We start from the raw sequence: 17,887 nt of genomic DNA, 5'->3' as shown, positions 1-17,887 counted from the left end.
TCTATGTCCAAGGCATGCTTGAACCCACTCACAAACCAGAACTTGCCTCACATCCACTCTGGGTGGACGTAAGCAAGCCCTTGCTCAAAGACAGAAGGCAATTCTTTTTTTGTGGCTGAGTGTCAGGAGCCCAGGAAAAGCCTGAGCTCTCAGTAGTGTGGGTCAATGCGTACCTGATGCAGCTGGACACAGTGTTATAGATGGGCAGTCATCCCGTGCTTCCAGGATCCCTTCATTTGCTGTCCATGGTTAGAGATGGTTTAGATCATATCTCTGACCAGCTTGCATTGAGTAAATGTTTCCATGTCTTGGTGTCATTTCTAGCTACCTTCCTGACAGCGCTTCTCGTCCCGGTGCTGTCCTTGCTCTGCTGGGCCACAACTTGGCTCCTCTCACCGTCCTACAGAGGAGAAGGCCAAGCCCATCCCTCCTGGCTGGTCACCTCGCTCCAGCAGTACATCATTACAAATTTGCCCCTTACCAAAAGACAGGAGTGGCTTTTGCTACTCCCTACAAGAGGACGTTGCTCAGGTGTAACAACTCATCATAGCTGAAACCACAGCTACCACTCCAGTGCATGCCTCCAGCTGCGCCATACGCTTCACCACAACCTGTTCCAAGTCAACATGCACTGAACTGAGATCCATGCAGTAGTTTACCCAATGTAAGTATGGCAGATTAGGTTTAATTTCCCATTTAGCTTACTGTGGCGAGCACTCAGAACCACCATGACAGCCTCCACCCATGAACACAGCACTTCGCTGTTGGTTGTTTTCCCGGTGTAGTTCTCCACGTGCATGTTTGTGGTTGGTGATTTCCTTGCCTGACCCAGCTACTATACGAACAATTTGACCAGATTACCAGGGTAATTAATGTCCTAGCTTCATTTCTCTCAACATCCATCCACACAGTTGTTAATAACTACATTTAAATAGAAGCCTTGCACGTGAGTTTTCAGAAAGCTTTTATTTTCTGCAAACCTGAATGCTGTGTGTTCAAAATAGTCGCATGGAAAAACCATGCAGCAGGTGACATGGTGAGTACCCAGCAACATCTCTGAATGACTTTTGCAGAAAGACTCTCTCCTTAGACCTGAAGCCTGCTATTCAATTCCTGCTAAAGCAATATTACCAATAAAAAAGCATAGGGTACGAGGCGGAGGGTAATACAGCACCAGAAATAACACATTGTAGAAGTTTATGGTTGCAGCCATAACTGCACAACTCTCACAAATGGGTGATGAGGCTTAGCCAATTCTTGGCCTAAAAAGCGTGTGGCGCCCCTTGAACCCTTCCAGTTCCCAGTGAATCCTCTGAGACACCACGAGCAGGCACAGAGAAACATCTCCAGCCCAGCATGCAGTGTATGGGTCACCACACATTCCACATACTCTGCCAGGCGCCTCTGGGGCATGTTCCTCATTGGGTTTGCTTCTGAATGTAGCAGAAGGCTGGCATTCAAAAGCACCCCATGCCTCCGAGCTTCGGGAGTGCATGTGGGATTTGTCCCCCAGACAAAAATCTTCTGTACAGCTTGGCTCTGGGGAGGGCTCTCCCAATGAACAAGCACAGCCAGTTCAGATATACTATACCTCATCAAGTAGGGGGTTTATCAGGACTTAAACCTCACTATACCTCATAAACATGTCCTTTCAAAGAGCCACTCATAAACTGGAAACAACACATCCTGCAAAGGGGAAAGTGTGGCCTACAGTTAACTTATTTATTCCTATCTAACATACTACAGACGTCCTGATTTTTACAGCATTACATGTTTTGAACCTTTTCAGTAAAGTGGAGGTTTCTCATTTCAGCCTAACTGCTGTTAATCTGTTCCAAATGTTAACATCGCAAATAAGGTCTGGTTACCATCTCTGCCCCAAGTCGATAATAGGAACAGAACTGATCAGCATCTGGTTTAGTTCAGAGTACAACTTGCTGCCTAATACTGCAGAATTTGGGTTGGAAGATCGTTGCATTTCATGAACACCACAAAAAAAATTAAACTAACAACACTCACGTACAGTCATGTGTCATTATTTATTGCTCTATAGGCTTGCTAAAGATGGAATATCGCATTACTAATTTTGGCAAATTCCAGCACACATAAACAGGCCAAAACGTCTTAACATAAATTATACCAGAGCTGCCTAATGATAATTAAAAAAATTCAGTCACTTACTTTCCAGACTTGTGATGGAAAAATAGTTTTAAAATAAGAGAATATTTTAAATTGGTTTCTTATTTTGTCTTGCACTTCGAACACTAGAATTGTTGTGTGTCTGATTCATTGCAAGGTACTTGGCAATACAGCACTTTCAGCATATAGAAAATTATGGTCATAAATGAAAATGGTCTAAAATAGATTTATGAAATAAAAATTAGTATTTTAACAGAATATAGTTATTGACCTAAAACTCACAACACGAAGTTCACATTTAGATCAAAATAAAACCTCCTGCTGAGTTAAATCAGAGCTGAATCCAAATCCCAGCACACAGAAAAATCCATCTCAGGATTAGCTGTGACCCTTCTACATTCAGAAACACTTCTCCTTTTTTCCTTCAAGCACTTTTTATACTTCGTTCCAAATTCCTTTACTGTGTGATCTATCATTCTGCAGCTGATCATACAAAAATTCTGCATGCACATATTTCAACTACATTTCTTAATCTAGATGGCAGATTATCCTTTATAAACTCAGTGAAGACTACAGGATCAAAAGCTCTTGACGTGTGTAGAAAATAAACCATGAATAATTAATGAAAGTTTTCGATTAGCAAGACATGCTAACTTATATCCATTAACTATTCATAATAAAGTGCAGTTTGAGAAAAAAAAATTAATAACCACCTCAAATATTAAAAGACCATTTTTCAAACAAATGCATAGAATGTTTAAAACATCTGGAGCCTGTATAAAATGTACATGAATTCTGCCAAATTTACCCTACACTTTCCTGACACCCAAAGCGCTGGCTGGGGCGACCCACATGACATAAATTTCTTGTTACCTGTGAGAAGCGACCGGGCACAGAAATGAATTCTTCCCCCAGACAGACGTAGCTGGTTGATCAGCCAACTAGTAATACAATATTTATGAAGTTAAGCAGGATAAAATTGATAAGCATTGTATTCATTTCATGGTGACACCTGTGAGCAGTGATTTTTTGGGCACAACGGCTCTATTGGTCCTATTTTGCATTTGAGAAATCTGAAGCAGAAAAAGCCCAAGTTACTGAATTGCGTCGTGTTGCAGAGCCAAGTCAGTAACAAAACTCACGGAGTGGCAGGCTGCTTCATGCTGGTCACAAAACTAGACCATCGCCCACGTTTTAGCAAGATTTCTCTCATTGTAACAGATTGAGTAACTCTCCTTCCACTCCACGAGGGGAAAAATAATTAATCAAAGATCATTTCCAGCAAACTTACCTATTTTCTATATACAGATTTCATCAGAGAGGTTTTAAACTTCTTAAGGGGAAAAAAAAAGTAATAGCCCCACAGACTGAGTGACTCGGAAGGTGAGACTCGTTACCAATAACACAAGGATCAGCATAATAAGGAAAACTCAACCCAGCTATAATCATATACAAAACCCCAAATACACCAACCCTAAGCAGGTAAGAAAAATGAACGAATGTTCTAAGATCTGACGTTGCTGAAATGGCACACTTCACCAGCAGAAGCTACGTGCCTTTGCCCTCTGAGCCAAGTGACAACACTAGAAGCAAGGTGTTAAGTTAATTGATTGCAAAGAAGTGAATATGCAGCCATGTGCCTGAAAGATAATTCAGTTTATTCAAGCTCAGTTATCGCTTCAGTATTTTGCTGATATGGGAAGTTTTGCATGCAAGAAAGGCGAAGTGTCTAAGCAAGGTTTCTTTTGCTTTCAAACTGCCAGGAGAAGGCAGACTTACCAGGCTGGCCCATGTCTCTAGCTCCGACTGACTCGTACAGTAGCAAGGACCTCTCTTCCCACCCTTCTCTTCCTTTACTCTCCTTAGAAGTAATTTTCCATTTATTGTTTACACAATACAGAACTTAAATTACCAGAAGCACCAAAATAATTTAAGTTTTTTCTCTACATTTCTCCTTAAAAAGAAATCTCTGCCAGGCCAACTTATTTCCTGGCTTCTCCCTTTCTTCATGCAAACGTCCGCGTGTGCAGTGACTTCCTTGGGTGACCATCAGTGGGTAAAGCTGGGACCCAGGCTTGCAAAGACAGCAAGGATTTCAGAAGCTTCTTCACCTGGTTTACCTACACTTGAGGAAACCGGGGTGATTTTGGTCCCTGTCAGTAGCTCAGCCTGTGCTGCCTTCTCTCAGAATTTCACCTGGGGCTCTCTCCTTCACTCGCTCTTTAGGACAGAACCAGTTGTCCATGAGCTTCCTCTCACCAGCCACCACTCACTCCTGCCTCCGCCTTGATTTGACTCTGAAAAAAGGAGTGCTGCTTCCCCTCATGCCTCCTCCCCAGGGCAGCCACAGCTCAGGAGGTGTCTCTTCCCCCAGAGAGCAAAAGAAAAGTGGCCAGGACAAGCAGCTGGGTGCTGCTCTTACTGTGAGCTAGAAAGGAGAAGGGGGAAGGCAATAGGGAACAGAGCTGCCCAAACCCACACATGAACCCCAACATTGCCCTTGCTAGGTTCTGTTGGAAGGGAAAGCTGTGCACAGAGAAGGCAGGCAGGCTGCTCTGGGTAGAAGAGCCTACCTCCACCTTTGCACACCCAGCTGAAGCTCTGTGAAGTTGCCTGTTCTGAGCAGCTGCCGGCGCTGCCTGCTGCCCTGAGCTGCCTCGAAGCTCAGAGAAGCCACTCACGTCCACACAACACGAAGCGCGTTAGCAAGCAGAGAAAGGGAGCAAGTACCAAGTGCAGATCTGTGCTTTCCTTTCCCTGTAACGTTCCAGATTTGTTAGCTGAAAAAGATGCAAGTTACCTGATTATTTTTAATGCCCCTGAGCCAATGTGTATTAAATAAATAATGACGTCCACGTCCTGGTTGTGAAAGATCCCAATTAATGGTGTAGTCATTAGGACCCATAAAAGCCACAGAAAAGCATTTGTTTCACTGGAGCTTTCTCAGGGTTGGGTTTATTTTAGGGAATTTTAGAGAGGGAGAAACCCAACCTATGAAAGCTAACTGGCCAACCTCTCCTATTGAGTCCTCTCATTTTCCAGCCGTCTGCGGGCCAGAGACTGACGCAGCAACATGATGGTTAGGTCACTTGCCGGGAATATGAGAAACTCAAGTTCAAAGTCTCTCCTATTCAGGTAGACAACTTAACTAAAACCTCGATCTACTACAACCCAGGGAAATGACTCAGTCATTAGGTTACTGGTAATCCAATGTGTATTCAACCTTGTGGCCATGGCTGTTTTAGCAGTGAAAAGGTTTCTGTTTTTTTTCTAATATGGAACAAAAACAGAAGTCAAACCTCAAGTTTATTGTAAAACAAAATTCTTGCATTCTGGCCAGTCCTCAGTAATATCACTTCCCATTTAAAGTCTTCTTCATTCAGGGTGTTTATGCTCCCCCCCTCCCACCCCCAAGTGGCACTGAGGAGTTGGTTCCTTCGCTTCCTTCAGCTCACAGGGGACCTGATGGCAGTCGGTCATCCTCCCAACACCTCCTGCTCTCCTCTTCCACTTACCTGAAGTGATCAGAAATAGGTGAACATAGCCGCTATCTGGCAGCCTTCTGGTATTTTTTGTTCACTGCCAAAGAACACACATGCAGTTCTCACCCACCACTGAAAAGGAAACAGGACAAAACAACGGGAAAACCACCACCCCGGCGTGACCAGACGTCACCCCTCAGTTCTCATGCGTGTCATGGCTGGCCATGGCATACAGACAGAAACCCTGCCCCTAAGGACCACCGCAAAAGATGCAACTGGTGGGAGGCAACAGGCAAGAGACTGCAGGAACGGATGGAGCATGAAGAAAAAAAGACCACATGGCCCCGGAGCCCAGCAGAGCACAGGCTTTCTTACACCTCCTTTACTTCAAGTAGACCTTATACCTCACTAACTACCGTTTTCAAGCTCTGCAGCCTTTCTTGCACTAATTTTGTTCAAAATGTTGCTCTTACTGCATTAGTCAGCAGTCACTTTTGTTGCTTTCTTCCTATGATTTTACAGATACATGGCCATATATGAAAAGGCATTTTCAACTCCTCACAAATACACAGACAGGGCAATTGAGACAACTATCTATTCTGCTTCCACTTAGGAGTCTGGCAAATGAAGGACTTTAAAAAAAAAAAGAAAAGAAAAAAAAGAAAAAAACCTCGTGCCTAAATTTAAGAATCAAATCCACGTCTAAGCACTTAAGCACTTAAATATGTGGTCTGATTTTCATAAAAAAAATTGGAATAAAAAAAGTGCCAGCAAGGCCAAATGGGAGCTGATGACTTGGAGAATTCCATCCCTTATTCTGTTGCCTAAATAGCAATCCAGGAATAGGGCCCGGGAGCTCATTTTAAACAAAACATTTGTATGTATGCTGGCTAGAGCTGGAGGGAATAAATCGGATCATTGATCCCCTCTGAACTGGCAAATTACTGGAATTTTTTAAAAAAGCACTGTTCATATTATACAGACATTCAGAAGATTGAATGCAACAGTCGGGCAATGAAAGGACACGAGAAAGGTTGTTCTTGCCCTAAAGCTTGGCAAGGAAGGTGCTCACAGCCCGGAGCGCAGGTAAGACACTGCTCCTCGCCCTAACCTCAGCCACCCACTGGCCCCTGAGGCTCCCAACCTAAAAATTCACTTTCTGTTACGTTGTTAGAGAGCTGAAACACAGAGAGCAGCCAAACCAAATGAACTTTTCTTTGCAGAGGGCTTTTTCTTCAGCAAACTTTGCATTAAAAAAAAGGGTCTAAGGAAAACCAGACATAAATCTCTTGCTAGGCTTCTTCATCCAATTCCCTCCCAACGCAATGGTATCACGTATCGATTTGCTCTCAAAGTCTGCTCCCAAATGGCTGCCTCTACATCTCTGCTTTACCGAGAAGATGGTTCGTACGTGGAAAAGCCTTGATGTTCCTTGAAACTACTCTGATCATAGGTGTAGTTGTTTCTTTCATACAGCTAATCAGGCTCAAAATTACCTGAATATGGGAGCCTCCCAAGAGGAGTAAATTATCTGTATCAGCAAAGGCTCCTTTCTCGGTCTGGGCGGTGCCTACGCTTAACTAAATCAAAGTTTACTTAAAAGCTTATTAGAGCTTTTGGCTCCATATAGACATCACATTTCTGGGAAGTTTTGATCAAAAAGCTTGGCATGGCTACAATTACAATATTGTTACATGTCACTAAACGTTACTGATATGTTTAAAACAGAAATTCTCTGTTCATTTTATATACGATTTATCTCAATTGCAGTCAGAAAGACCAAGATATTTATAGGTTTTTCAGAATTGTCACCCTCCCTTTGAATCTCTCAAACGTATTTCCAGCTTACAATAAAGCCTGCTAATAACACCCAAGCAGTCCATACAATAATCACTCAATAAAAAACCCTAGAGGAGTAAGAACGTTGATTACAGAATTAAAAGGATACAGGAGCTATTGACTTTTAATAGACCTATTAATAATTTTTCATGGTTTTCTTTCTTGATTCTAACTTAAACAGAGCAAACTACAACAAGTGTCCGGGGAAAGAGATACTGGTCTACTGGGCCGTTTTCTTACGCCACTGCCCACATCGTGGTCTATCCACATTTACACAATTTCCAAAACCTAAACTGAAACAAGTATTCTCCAACGGCCAGGGATGGCTTTGAGTGTCATATCTGCATTCAATGGAATAAAAAACACAAACCAACTTGTCAGACACACCACTGTGTCAAGCTCAATTACCTAAATAAACAGAAGTAATGGTTAATTTTACTTGCTGCTCACTTTTTTGAAACTGCCTCAGTGTTGATTTTTGCTATCTCTTCCCAGGAGAATTACATCTGCCTGGTTTAAAGTTTCACTTCCAAACACCGTATCCAAAACCTAAAAGCTTGCTACAGAAGAACCGTATAAATTTGGGAAAAGATCCTTCACTGTTTAGGGAAAATCAGCCTTAATCCTAAGAGGAATCTCATTTAAGCGAGCACCGCCTGTGGGCCAGGCAGTGCTTCTATTGCCGACACAAACAGGTCATGGCGTGTCACGACGGCAGCCCATCGGGAACGTCTCCCATGTGAGCGGTCCCTCCAAATGTGACTCTCTTCACTGGTAGCCCTGAGACAGATGCCTCCGTGCCCACCAAGGACATGAGGCACCCTAACGTCAACAAGGTCACACTGAAAACAGTTAAAATACACAGGGATGAGGAGGAAAATATTTTTGCACTGGAATTTCAGATTTGTTTTTTTAAACACAGCCTTACACCTCTCATTATGTAGGCAATGCAAAATACAGCACATTTATCATCCTCTACAGCAAAGAGAACTACGGGACCTATGCTGGCTCAGGCAAGCTGAAAAGGTGGCTCTTCCTCCCTCCAGCCATCCCTTTAACCTTGGAGAAAGGACCTCCCATCTGGAAGTGTTTTCCCTAAGTTACTCACTCCGTGCTTTCACACACACACACAAAGGCCCAGTGACTGCGAGAGCTGAACTGCAGTCACCGTGACACCACGAGTAATAGATCTTTCTATACATTTGCATGTCGCTCAGCACGGATCAAATCCACCCACTTTGGGTACTTTGCCAAGCACCCCCAAAGGGGCTAAGCAGACTGCAGATGTTTAACAGGACAGGTCTGTCGTCCAATGTCCTTTCAGTCCAAGGCAAAGGCTTATACACTGACCTTTAGGTGAGCTAAGATCGTGCGAAACCTTCACGGACCCAGGGTCGATCCAGCAAACCGACCCATCCGCACCCTCACCTCCACACCTAGCCCCAGTGAAACCAGTAGGGTACCGCAGTGGGTCTTCTGCAAGATGCCTGCTGTGCAGAGGCCACGGGGAGAAAAGTAAAACAGAGAGCACAGTCCCTAGCAGAGGCAAAAACCCACCGGCAGATTCATGTCAACGTGCAGCCCCGCCAACAGCCGGGCAGCAGCTCCTGCGCTGTGTTGGGTCTCTCGGCACGCGTACCCGACACCTTCGCTGTAGGCTCTGGGCTCTGCTGGCCCCGTCTTGCCCAGCCCTTCTCAGTCGCCACGGTGCCTGCTCATCAGGAATGCTCACACCTCCAGGACCCCAAGCATGGAGGAACAGCATTTTCTTTCAACTTGCCCTAGGAAGTCCCACTGTGGTGTAAGGGTGGAACAGGGCTTCCTGCAGCTCGCCAGCCTCTCTTCCTTCTAGACAAGCATTAAAAGCATTGCACTGCTTTACACGGGGGATTTCTTCTTCACAGACAAAATAATTTCTCCTGTGAAGTGCACTGATAAAGGTTTTCCGTTTCACATCCAGCAGCTGAAAAACAACTTTCTCTACCAGAGGTGTTTTTTATTTTTTTGGGGGGGGGTGGTGGTGAGTGGGTTTTGGTTTTTTGTTTGGGGTTTTTTTGTGGAGTGATGCTCGGGGGTTTTTTAGGGTGGAGTGGTTTTTTTGATTTTTTTTTATTTTGGGGGTTGTTGTTTGGGCTTTTTTTTTTGTTTGACTGGGTTTTTTTTAAGAGGCAGGTAGATTAATGACCATTTATTTTTGAAAACTAACCTCTGGATTGAATCCAACTTCCAGATGGTGCCTAGGGAGAGGATACAGATCAGTAAGGGTGCAGAGTCATTCCAGGTAAGAATGATGACTAATCTCAAGTACATTATTCTCCATGTAGGCTCAAGTATCTCTAGTTAAGCAATAGTTAGTCCTAAAATGCTATTCATGCACTGAGCAATAAGCAGTATTTCGAGACGTACTAAGCAGAATTAGTTTTCTAGACAAAACCACATTCAAGAACTGGTCTAATGCTCCTCCACTCCGACACCAAGCCGACGGAGGGTGGGAGAACTGCCCCTTCCCTGCATACCGGGGTACGTGCACAGTGCATAGCACTGTTTCGCTGGAATCTCCATGGTTTAGATTTTAATGGAGTGTTGGGTTTAGAGCTGAATGTATGGAAGCTCTTGAGTTACAAGAATTATTATTGCAAACCTAACTACAGCTACAGTTGGTGTTCTTGGAAGATGAGGATGCAAGTAACAAGAAGCTAACGAATTCATGCCAGTTAAGTCAAGTTTCATTTGCTTTCTTTTTCCCCTCCCTTCCAAAGCTGGCTGAGCTACAAGTTCCACTGTAAATGCAGCGACTAGCAAACATGGATGCCATCACAAATACAGCACTGCCAAGAGGAAGTCCTCCGTTGACTAATAACAGAGTTTCCAATAGCAACTGCAAGATATTCTGGGCACTGAACTGAAGAGATTTAGGGATATATTCTAAACAAGATGTGCTTTTTGCAACTACAGAATATGAACTGCGTAACATTTGGACAAAAGGTTTTTAAGAAGTCATGAGTAACTTGTATTGCAAGGGCAGAATCGGAGGTTTTGCTGGCTCTTCAATGACCTTTACTTCAACAGATAACACTAAGCTCTCCCTGTCAAGCCTATTACCAAAGTATGGCCACAAAACCAAGACACAAGTCATCACTACAGACTTGGACACTGCAAAGGTCTCAAGTTTTTGCTGTTGACTGAAACAATATGAAAGCAAAGACTTTTTTTTTTGGCAAGAGGGGACCATATGCTTAGTATTTTTGTGTAGCATTTGTCACTGTCAGAGCACAATACAGAATGTCATCAAGTTTGTTAACTAACCCACCCGTTCTCTGAAAACCTATTCTTTAATGCAAGACAGTGACAGTGGCATATTATGAAATCATTTACTAGAACTGTAAAATTACTTTTATAAAGATCACATTATATCACAGCTTCTCTTCTGCACCCTTTGCTCACTGAGATTGCAGGGCGTTTCATACAGTTACTTCCCCTTCAGACACAGGGTTTTTTTTAATTTTTTTTTTTTCATTTGAGTACAGAAAAAAACCTGAATTCCCATTGTTGCAATTCAATAGTTCTATCAAAGACTGCCCATGCATTTTCATAGGAGCAATTAATTTTATCTTTGAAGTAAATACAAGTTTGTCAGAAATATTTGCTAGGTCAATTTGTAAGCTCTACTACGTGGGAATTATGCCAAAATACAAGCACAAATCAGAGTGCTAAATAGTAATTTCAAAAAGATGCTAAGCAGTAGTGAAAACTATAAGGTTCTAAGCAGCCAAATGAGATTAAATTTGTCATCAAATCACTGAAAACAAGAAACAGAACAAACTTCCTTAACAGAAGAACTGATATACCATATGCCCAAGCCTGACATTGTTATAAGTTGCCTCTGAATAAAACATTATACATGACACTTTCCAGCAGCACGGATGCCTGCTGCACATGAACACTGCGCTCCTGTTTCTTAATACCTCGGAGGTAAAATGTTATGTACCACTAAGTAATTTTAGTCTACAGTAGAGCTTCCCACCATTTTTAATTTCAGAACGCAACTAAGTTATTTGAGATGTAGGGAAGATAAAAAAAGACTAATGAGGGTTTAAAACTCTAGATGGCACACTCATACAGTAAAAGCCTATAAATCTAACTGAAATACATAGGTTCACCTATGATATTTTCTTGGTTTTCCACCTGAAACATACATCATCTATCTGCAAATACTGTTCTGAGGCCAGTTTGTGAATTACTATTATAAAAAGATCTGCACTATTTCCCCAAGTTAGAATTGGGTGATTTAATGTACTACTGTGCAGTATTTGCAGTTGTGTATTTCAACAGCACTGAATTAAGTTAATTTAAGATCCCACCTACAGTTAATTCCCATGGCACAGCACCCACCCTGTCACACTGTCATACTCCAACCTACTTCATGGATAACTGGAATGAGAATTTAGGGGTTTCTTAAAGGCACAATCTCATGCAACAACCAGCTCAGTTACACCCATTTTCAAGCTCTGAACTCACAAGGGAAGTTTTTGCTGCTGCTTTGTTTCTACGCAGGAGCTCAGTTTTGGTTTATTACACCAAGTCCAGGGTCATAAAAAGGCCATTTTAATACATAGCCTTTAACCTGCTCATCTATATAGGCAGTATAAAATCTGAAACTAAAATTGGCGTGGATGGTGGTAGCAGTCATGAAAATTCCGTTGCAATATTCTTATTGGGATTTGTCAAGGGTATGCTGCTGCTGTTACGCAATCTTACTCAAGCCGTAATAAGTGAAATAATAGTCGTGCAACTGAATTGCCGCAGTACACACCCGAACAACATCCAGAATGATCAGAACTGTGAAATTCATGAATTAGGGTGTTTGACTAATTATCTGAGTAATAAATACGCACCTAAAGAGAAATACAATACGGATTTACAGTGTGCTAGATGCTTCACGCTCATGGTGGGAAACCCCACTTTTATCCTCCAGCAAGTGCCAGGCAGTCAAACAAGCTGTCTCACCCTTACAGCGGCGTAATGCTTGGTTACTGTGGAGAAGCTAATATACCATAGCTTACACCACAGTGAAGGGGCACCCATAGAGTAGGTACAAAATTAGTACAGACCAACATGCAGCCCTGCATTCAGATGGTTTTGAGATTCATGATGTGGAACATATGTACAACAAAGGACACATAGAAGGAATAAAAAAAAAAAGTGCATACACACATACTGATTGGAGAACTACGTGGACATGGAAGCATTCGCCCACAAAACCACAGAGAAGAATGCCTTTGGCCTTAAGCCAGTACAAGAGCCCCTCTGAAGCAAAGTACACCAATAAGTTTTCTCCATGTCTACAGTACTGGATACCAACTCATTAATAAAACCATTAACATCAATTTTTTTCTCTCATACAGTGTATTCATAATCACTCCTTGCTGTATGGTAAATATTTACCAGAAAGTGTACATCTCTAGTATGCTTTCACACTTAAATATGCAAATAAGATAAAAATGTCTAACATACGTTATTTGTCCACACATATAAATTCATAATTTCCATTTGCAAGTCGAATAAATCACTGCCTTTTTTTAATCATTTAACAAGTTTATTTCTACAAATTATGGCTTAAAAGCAGGTATTGTAGATACAAAAATCTAAGGAGACCGATGCGCAGCACGTCATTTCTTTATGCTGTCTTTGTGGATAAGTTATTCATTCCAGTGGGTATTCATCACATTTCTCATAGCAGCAATAAATAGGCATTTTACTTTTCAGAAAACATTATTTTAGATAGCGCGTTAATCAATACAAAATTAATTTTTAACAGCACTAAAGTAACGTAACCCATAGGTCATTACAGGTTGATCACAGAATTGGAAAATTTAATATTGGATCTCTATGCCACCCTAAGACTGGGTGATTTGCAGGGTCTCCAACATGTCTTCCACTGCCTTCAAAGAGTATTTAGTTTCTTTCTTACTGCGACCTGCAAACTAAACAACAACAACAACGGATTGTTATTTGTCATACATCAGAAATTCTGTGCATAAATCCTGTACAAATAACAGTTCTAAACATGAAATACCAAAAATTTACCCCAATTACTATAAAACTAAAAGCACAGTCTCTTATTCACTAAAACTCAGCATTTTTGCTACAATACAAGCCCTTCCTCTAATAAGTAAAAAACTTCCCAGAATTCCTTAATTTCACTAATTTGCTCTGAATTTGAATATTCAGCACTAACAAATATTCCACTTTGAAATGTAACATTTATCTGAATAGACATGTTCCTGTTGTTTTGTTTGCTCTGTAAAGTTTAACACAATTTTTATTTCAGACTAGAATTTTTTATGTGATCTAAATTAGATTATATTCATAATTTAAATAGCAGCAAGACCCAGAGCTGTTATTTAAGCTAATCTATTTTCTATTTTTGTTATAGCGAGACAGAGAAAATCTACTATAAAATAATCCAGTCATCATATAATTATATTTTATGGTTCAGAGCAACTGTGAGCAATGACCTCGTATTTGTAACCTACTATTACAACCGCAATTTCAGAGAGCATTTAAAATAATTTGTCTTGATAACAAAGATACAGCTTAATAAATACTACTTATGGCTTTAGATTCCCTAAGAGACATGCAGCCAAGTTTGGGAAAGGAAGGGGTAGAAGGGTAGGAGACGTTCATCACCCCATGCTGACTTCAAAAGGGTTTTTTCTAACTGTACTGACGATTGCCATTGCTCATCAGCCATATCTAACACAGTGGATTTATCGACTAGGTTGGTCTTCAGTCAAATGAAACTCTCCACCATTTGTAATACAACTGCATTAACAAGTTTTGCATTTGGGGTTGGGAGCGGTGGTAAAGAAGTTAAGCAATAACTATAACTTGCTGATAGTAAAATAGCCTATTCTCTACCTAAATGTTAACATCTAAACACTTAATAAATTTTCAATTTGATGTTTTTTATTTCAAATACCACTGGTGTCTCGCATAGTTAGTCCTTGATTTACAACGTGTCCCTTCTCTTTTGTAATTAGCTTAATTTAGCAAACTCTTCATGACCTGTTAAGAAAGATTAAGTCATCAAACCCAGGTAATATCACACCGGCAACAAGCTGCAGGACCTGTTAACCTGCTTTTGACCCCCAGGCTACAATCTAACACTGGGATTCCCAATCAGTACTGAGTTCTTAAAAAAAAAAAGTTTTGGCACAGTAAATGAAATGCTATTGCAAATTAAATAGTTAGGAGAATGAAATGTTGTTATTATGACAACACTTTATAGTTAAGAAACATACTGTAAACACCCTATTTTCGTATTCCGTATTTCCAGATGATGAACTGGTGTGCCATGTTTTGACTCTAGTAGTATGTATAAACCCATTTTTCAGGTTGTGCAGTTTCCATCGTGACTTGCAATAGTCAACTTCCAGAAGAAAATCAAAGATTCCTTAACACCCTCCCAGGTGAGAGAAGTAACTTTGGCTTGGATCTGACTTAAGATAACACCCTCTTTTTGTTCACGCTAAACAAGAATAGTCCTAAGCAGGTACTTGGGGAGTAATGAAGCAAATGAAAAAACAGAACTCAAAATCCTTGACTGAAAAATTATTTCAATTCAAAGCATTCAGAGATTTCAGTAAAAAGCACAAAGCCTGAATACACTGTGATCAAAAAGCACGCTTGGCAAGACAGACAGAAAGCATGCAGAGGAAAGCTTCAACATAGAAGAATTTTACTTATTTTACTTCTCTTCAGGGACACTGAAAGCAAAACTGACAGAAGACATTAGTTTTAAAAAATGTTACTTGCTAATTTCAAGAGTGGTTGCCTTCATGATACTGACATGTACCTTAAGCTGAACAAATAAAAGCAAACTCTGCGTCATAACAAACAGAAGTATTCTTGGAAATGTAATCACTTCAAATTTGCCCTGACGAACAATTATTTTGTCTATTCTGCCATTACACAGCAATTTGACTGATTGAGCCGGAATCCATTTCTTAAAATCATGATTTAATTTTGTTTCCCAAACGGTTTGTAACAAAATCACCTCTCCAACCATAAATAACATGTGGATTGCTAACACAGAAGAATTTAGCAATGTACCCAAGAAGCATGTAGCTGGAAAATTACTACGAGTAGGATCACATTAAAGATTTTTGTGAGCATTAATCAAACTTGCCTGCCTCTGCTGAAATGCTCCTACCAGAGGACATGCTAAACCAATTACCTAATTGAAGAGCACTAGGTAGCCATATTTTGTTTCGATGTTAAAGTAACCGTGCCTCATGTCCTCACTCAGAACAGATCCACGTTCTTCACAGGGTCTGTACAGAAAGAATAGTCCAGTTTCCCGGTGATACGGCAAAACTAACTTGTAATAAGCTTCTAGTAATTCTTTGGATAACGAGTACTTCTCTAACTTCTGAAATCAAAGATTAAAATTAAATTTTATTTGGGTTTTTTTTTCACCCAGTCAATTAAATTTAAGTGGCCTAGAGAATAATGGCCTTTTTCTGCAGAGCATGTGTTAGCAGCCAGGAATTCCAGCTCCATGCAGCAGCCCTAGCTACAAAACCTTTCTGTCTTCCTTTGAAAGTTTACATTTCTCCTAGATTAGGCACAGATGAGAAGTACTAATCAGCATGGAGGGTTACATATTTAACATCAAAACAAGTATATTAACCAGATGGAGCATCAAATAGCTGGGCTTTTCAGAAAATTACTTAATTCAACTACTCTTCATCACCGTATTTTCCTGTAAAGAAACTGCTGTACAGGCCAACCAACACTGGTGAAAGTAAGGTTTTCTTTTTACACCGAAATATTGTTTTCTTTAAATGACAATAAACTAAAAAGTTTCCCTAATTTGATACAAGAATACACAGGAAAAGCAAAAATCAAATGCCAAAGCAAACTGCCTGAATGAGAGAATAAATTGAAAGGACGAGACCAGTAAAATATTTAAAGTAAATTGCATATAAAATAAAAAAATGCAACTATAGCCGTGCTGAATTTGGAAAAATAAAGGCAGTTTTCCAGAATTACTGAGCAAACTGCTGGTAATTCAAGTTCAAATCCAGACTAAAAATGGGGAAAAGATCTCACGGCAATAAAATTGCTCAAAAGTAACTTTTTGAATTAATAGCTTCATATATCAAAGGAAAAAAATTCATATCATTTGTCTCGGCACCCAAGTCAGGATTCTAAATGCATCTTATTCTCTAGAACATGACTATGGGAAAAATTGCATTGAACAGTATAAGAAGGCCCAACTAATAAAACAAGTCAATGCTAAACTCAACAAGCTCTTAAGGCACTCCTTACACTTTACAAAGCACTTTGGTTAATGCAAGGAAAGTGGGGAGGATTTATAGGGATAATACAAGTGCCTAGCTTAAAACCCTCCACTAATGAAGGAATGCTGTAAGGGCTTCCACTGGTACAAGTGACCAAGGTTTCATCCCCAGGTCCAAAAGACGGTAATTTCCAACTGCTCAACACGTCAAGGGAGAAACAAATCAATACTGACTCAAAGGGGAAACTGTCACCTACTACATCACCAAACACCATTTATTGTAGCAGCTGGATGTTTTAAGTCTCCGACACACACACTGGAGTGGCCAAACCCTTCTGCAGTCACGTAACAAGCTCAGTAGGGCTGGGCTGGGGCAGTCACTAGAGCTTCTTGTGGTACTTTTGTGAGGAGGATGGGGGTGTTCACGCCATTTGCTCGCAAATCCTAACACTTACATTTTCTGCATAGCTAAATTCCCCCTACAATTCCAGTCAGATATGGTGTTCGTCACTCGATGTCCCAAACAGCTAAAAAGAGCAGCTGAACTATGCAACGCATCACAAAAGTATGAAGTCACAAAGACGTTATGACATGTGTTTTAAATATGTTAGTTGTGTTAACGTGACCTGTTCTGGTAAGCATCAACCAAAAATGCTTAATGTAGGATCCAAAAGAACTTCACAGAAACAGTGGCACTACACTTTCCAGTATGTGCTGGGACTTGCGTGGCAAGGTTTTGGTAGCGGGGGGGCTACAGGGGAGGCTTCTGTGAGCAGCTGCTGGAAGCTTCCCCTGTGTCTGACAGAGCCAATGCCAGCCGGCTCCAAGACGGACCCGCTGCTGGCCAAGGCTGAGCCCATCAGTGATGTTGGTGGTGCCTCTGGGATAGCGTGTTTAAGAAAAGTTACAAAAAACCTGCTGTGGAACAGTAGCTGGAGAGAGATAAGTGAGAGGATGTGAGAGAAAACAGCCCTGCAGCCGCCCAGGCCAGTGCCGCAGGAGGGCAGGAGGGGCTCCAGGCGCCGGAGCAGAGATTCCCCTCAGCCCCTGGGGCAGCCCATGGTGGGGCAGGCTGTGCCCCTGCAGCCCAGGGAGGCCCACGGGGGAGCAGATCCCCACC

At 41.4% G+C, this 17,887-nt stretch overlaps 1 protein-coding gene across 1 annotated transcript in view; it reads right to left on the bottom strand.

The window, feature by feature from the left end:
- Nucleotides 1–13,036: 13,036 nt before the first annotated feature.
- Nucleotides 13,037–17,887, bottom strand: part of EMC2 (ER membrane protein complex subunit 2) — a 45,937-nt gene continuing 41,086 nt past the window's right edge. The window contains exon 11 of the mRNA XM_035893848.1: nucleotides 13,037–13,444. Within this exon, the coding sequence (XP_035749741.1) occupies nucleotides 13,358–13,444 (87 nt within the window). The 3' untranslated portion in view covers nucleotides 13,037–13,357. The remainder of the gene's footprint in view (nucleotides 13,445–17,887) is intronic.

The sequence above is a fragment of the Egretta garzetta genome, unplaced genomic scaffold (genome assembly GCF_000687185.1).
Source record: "Egretta garzetta isolate BGI_Z169 unplaced genomic scaffold, ASM68718v1 scaffold154, whole genome shotgun sequence".
NCBI lineage: Eukaryota > Metazoa > Chordata > Aves > Pelecaniformes > Ardeidae > Egretta > Egretta garzetta.
Note: the sequence above shows the minus strand (reverse complement) of the source record. Positions and strands in the feature narration are given on the sequence as shown.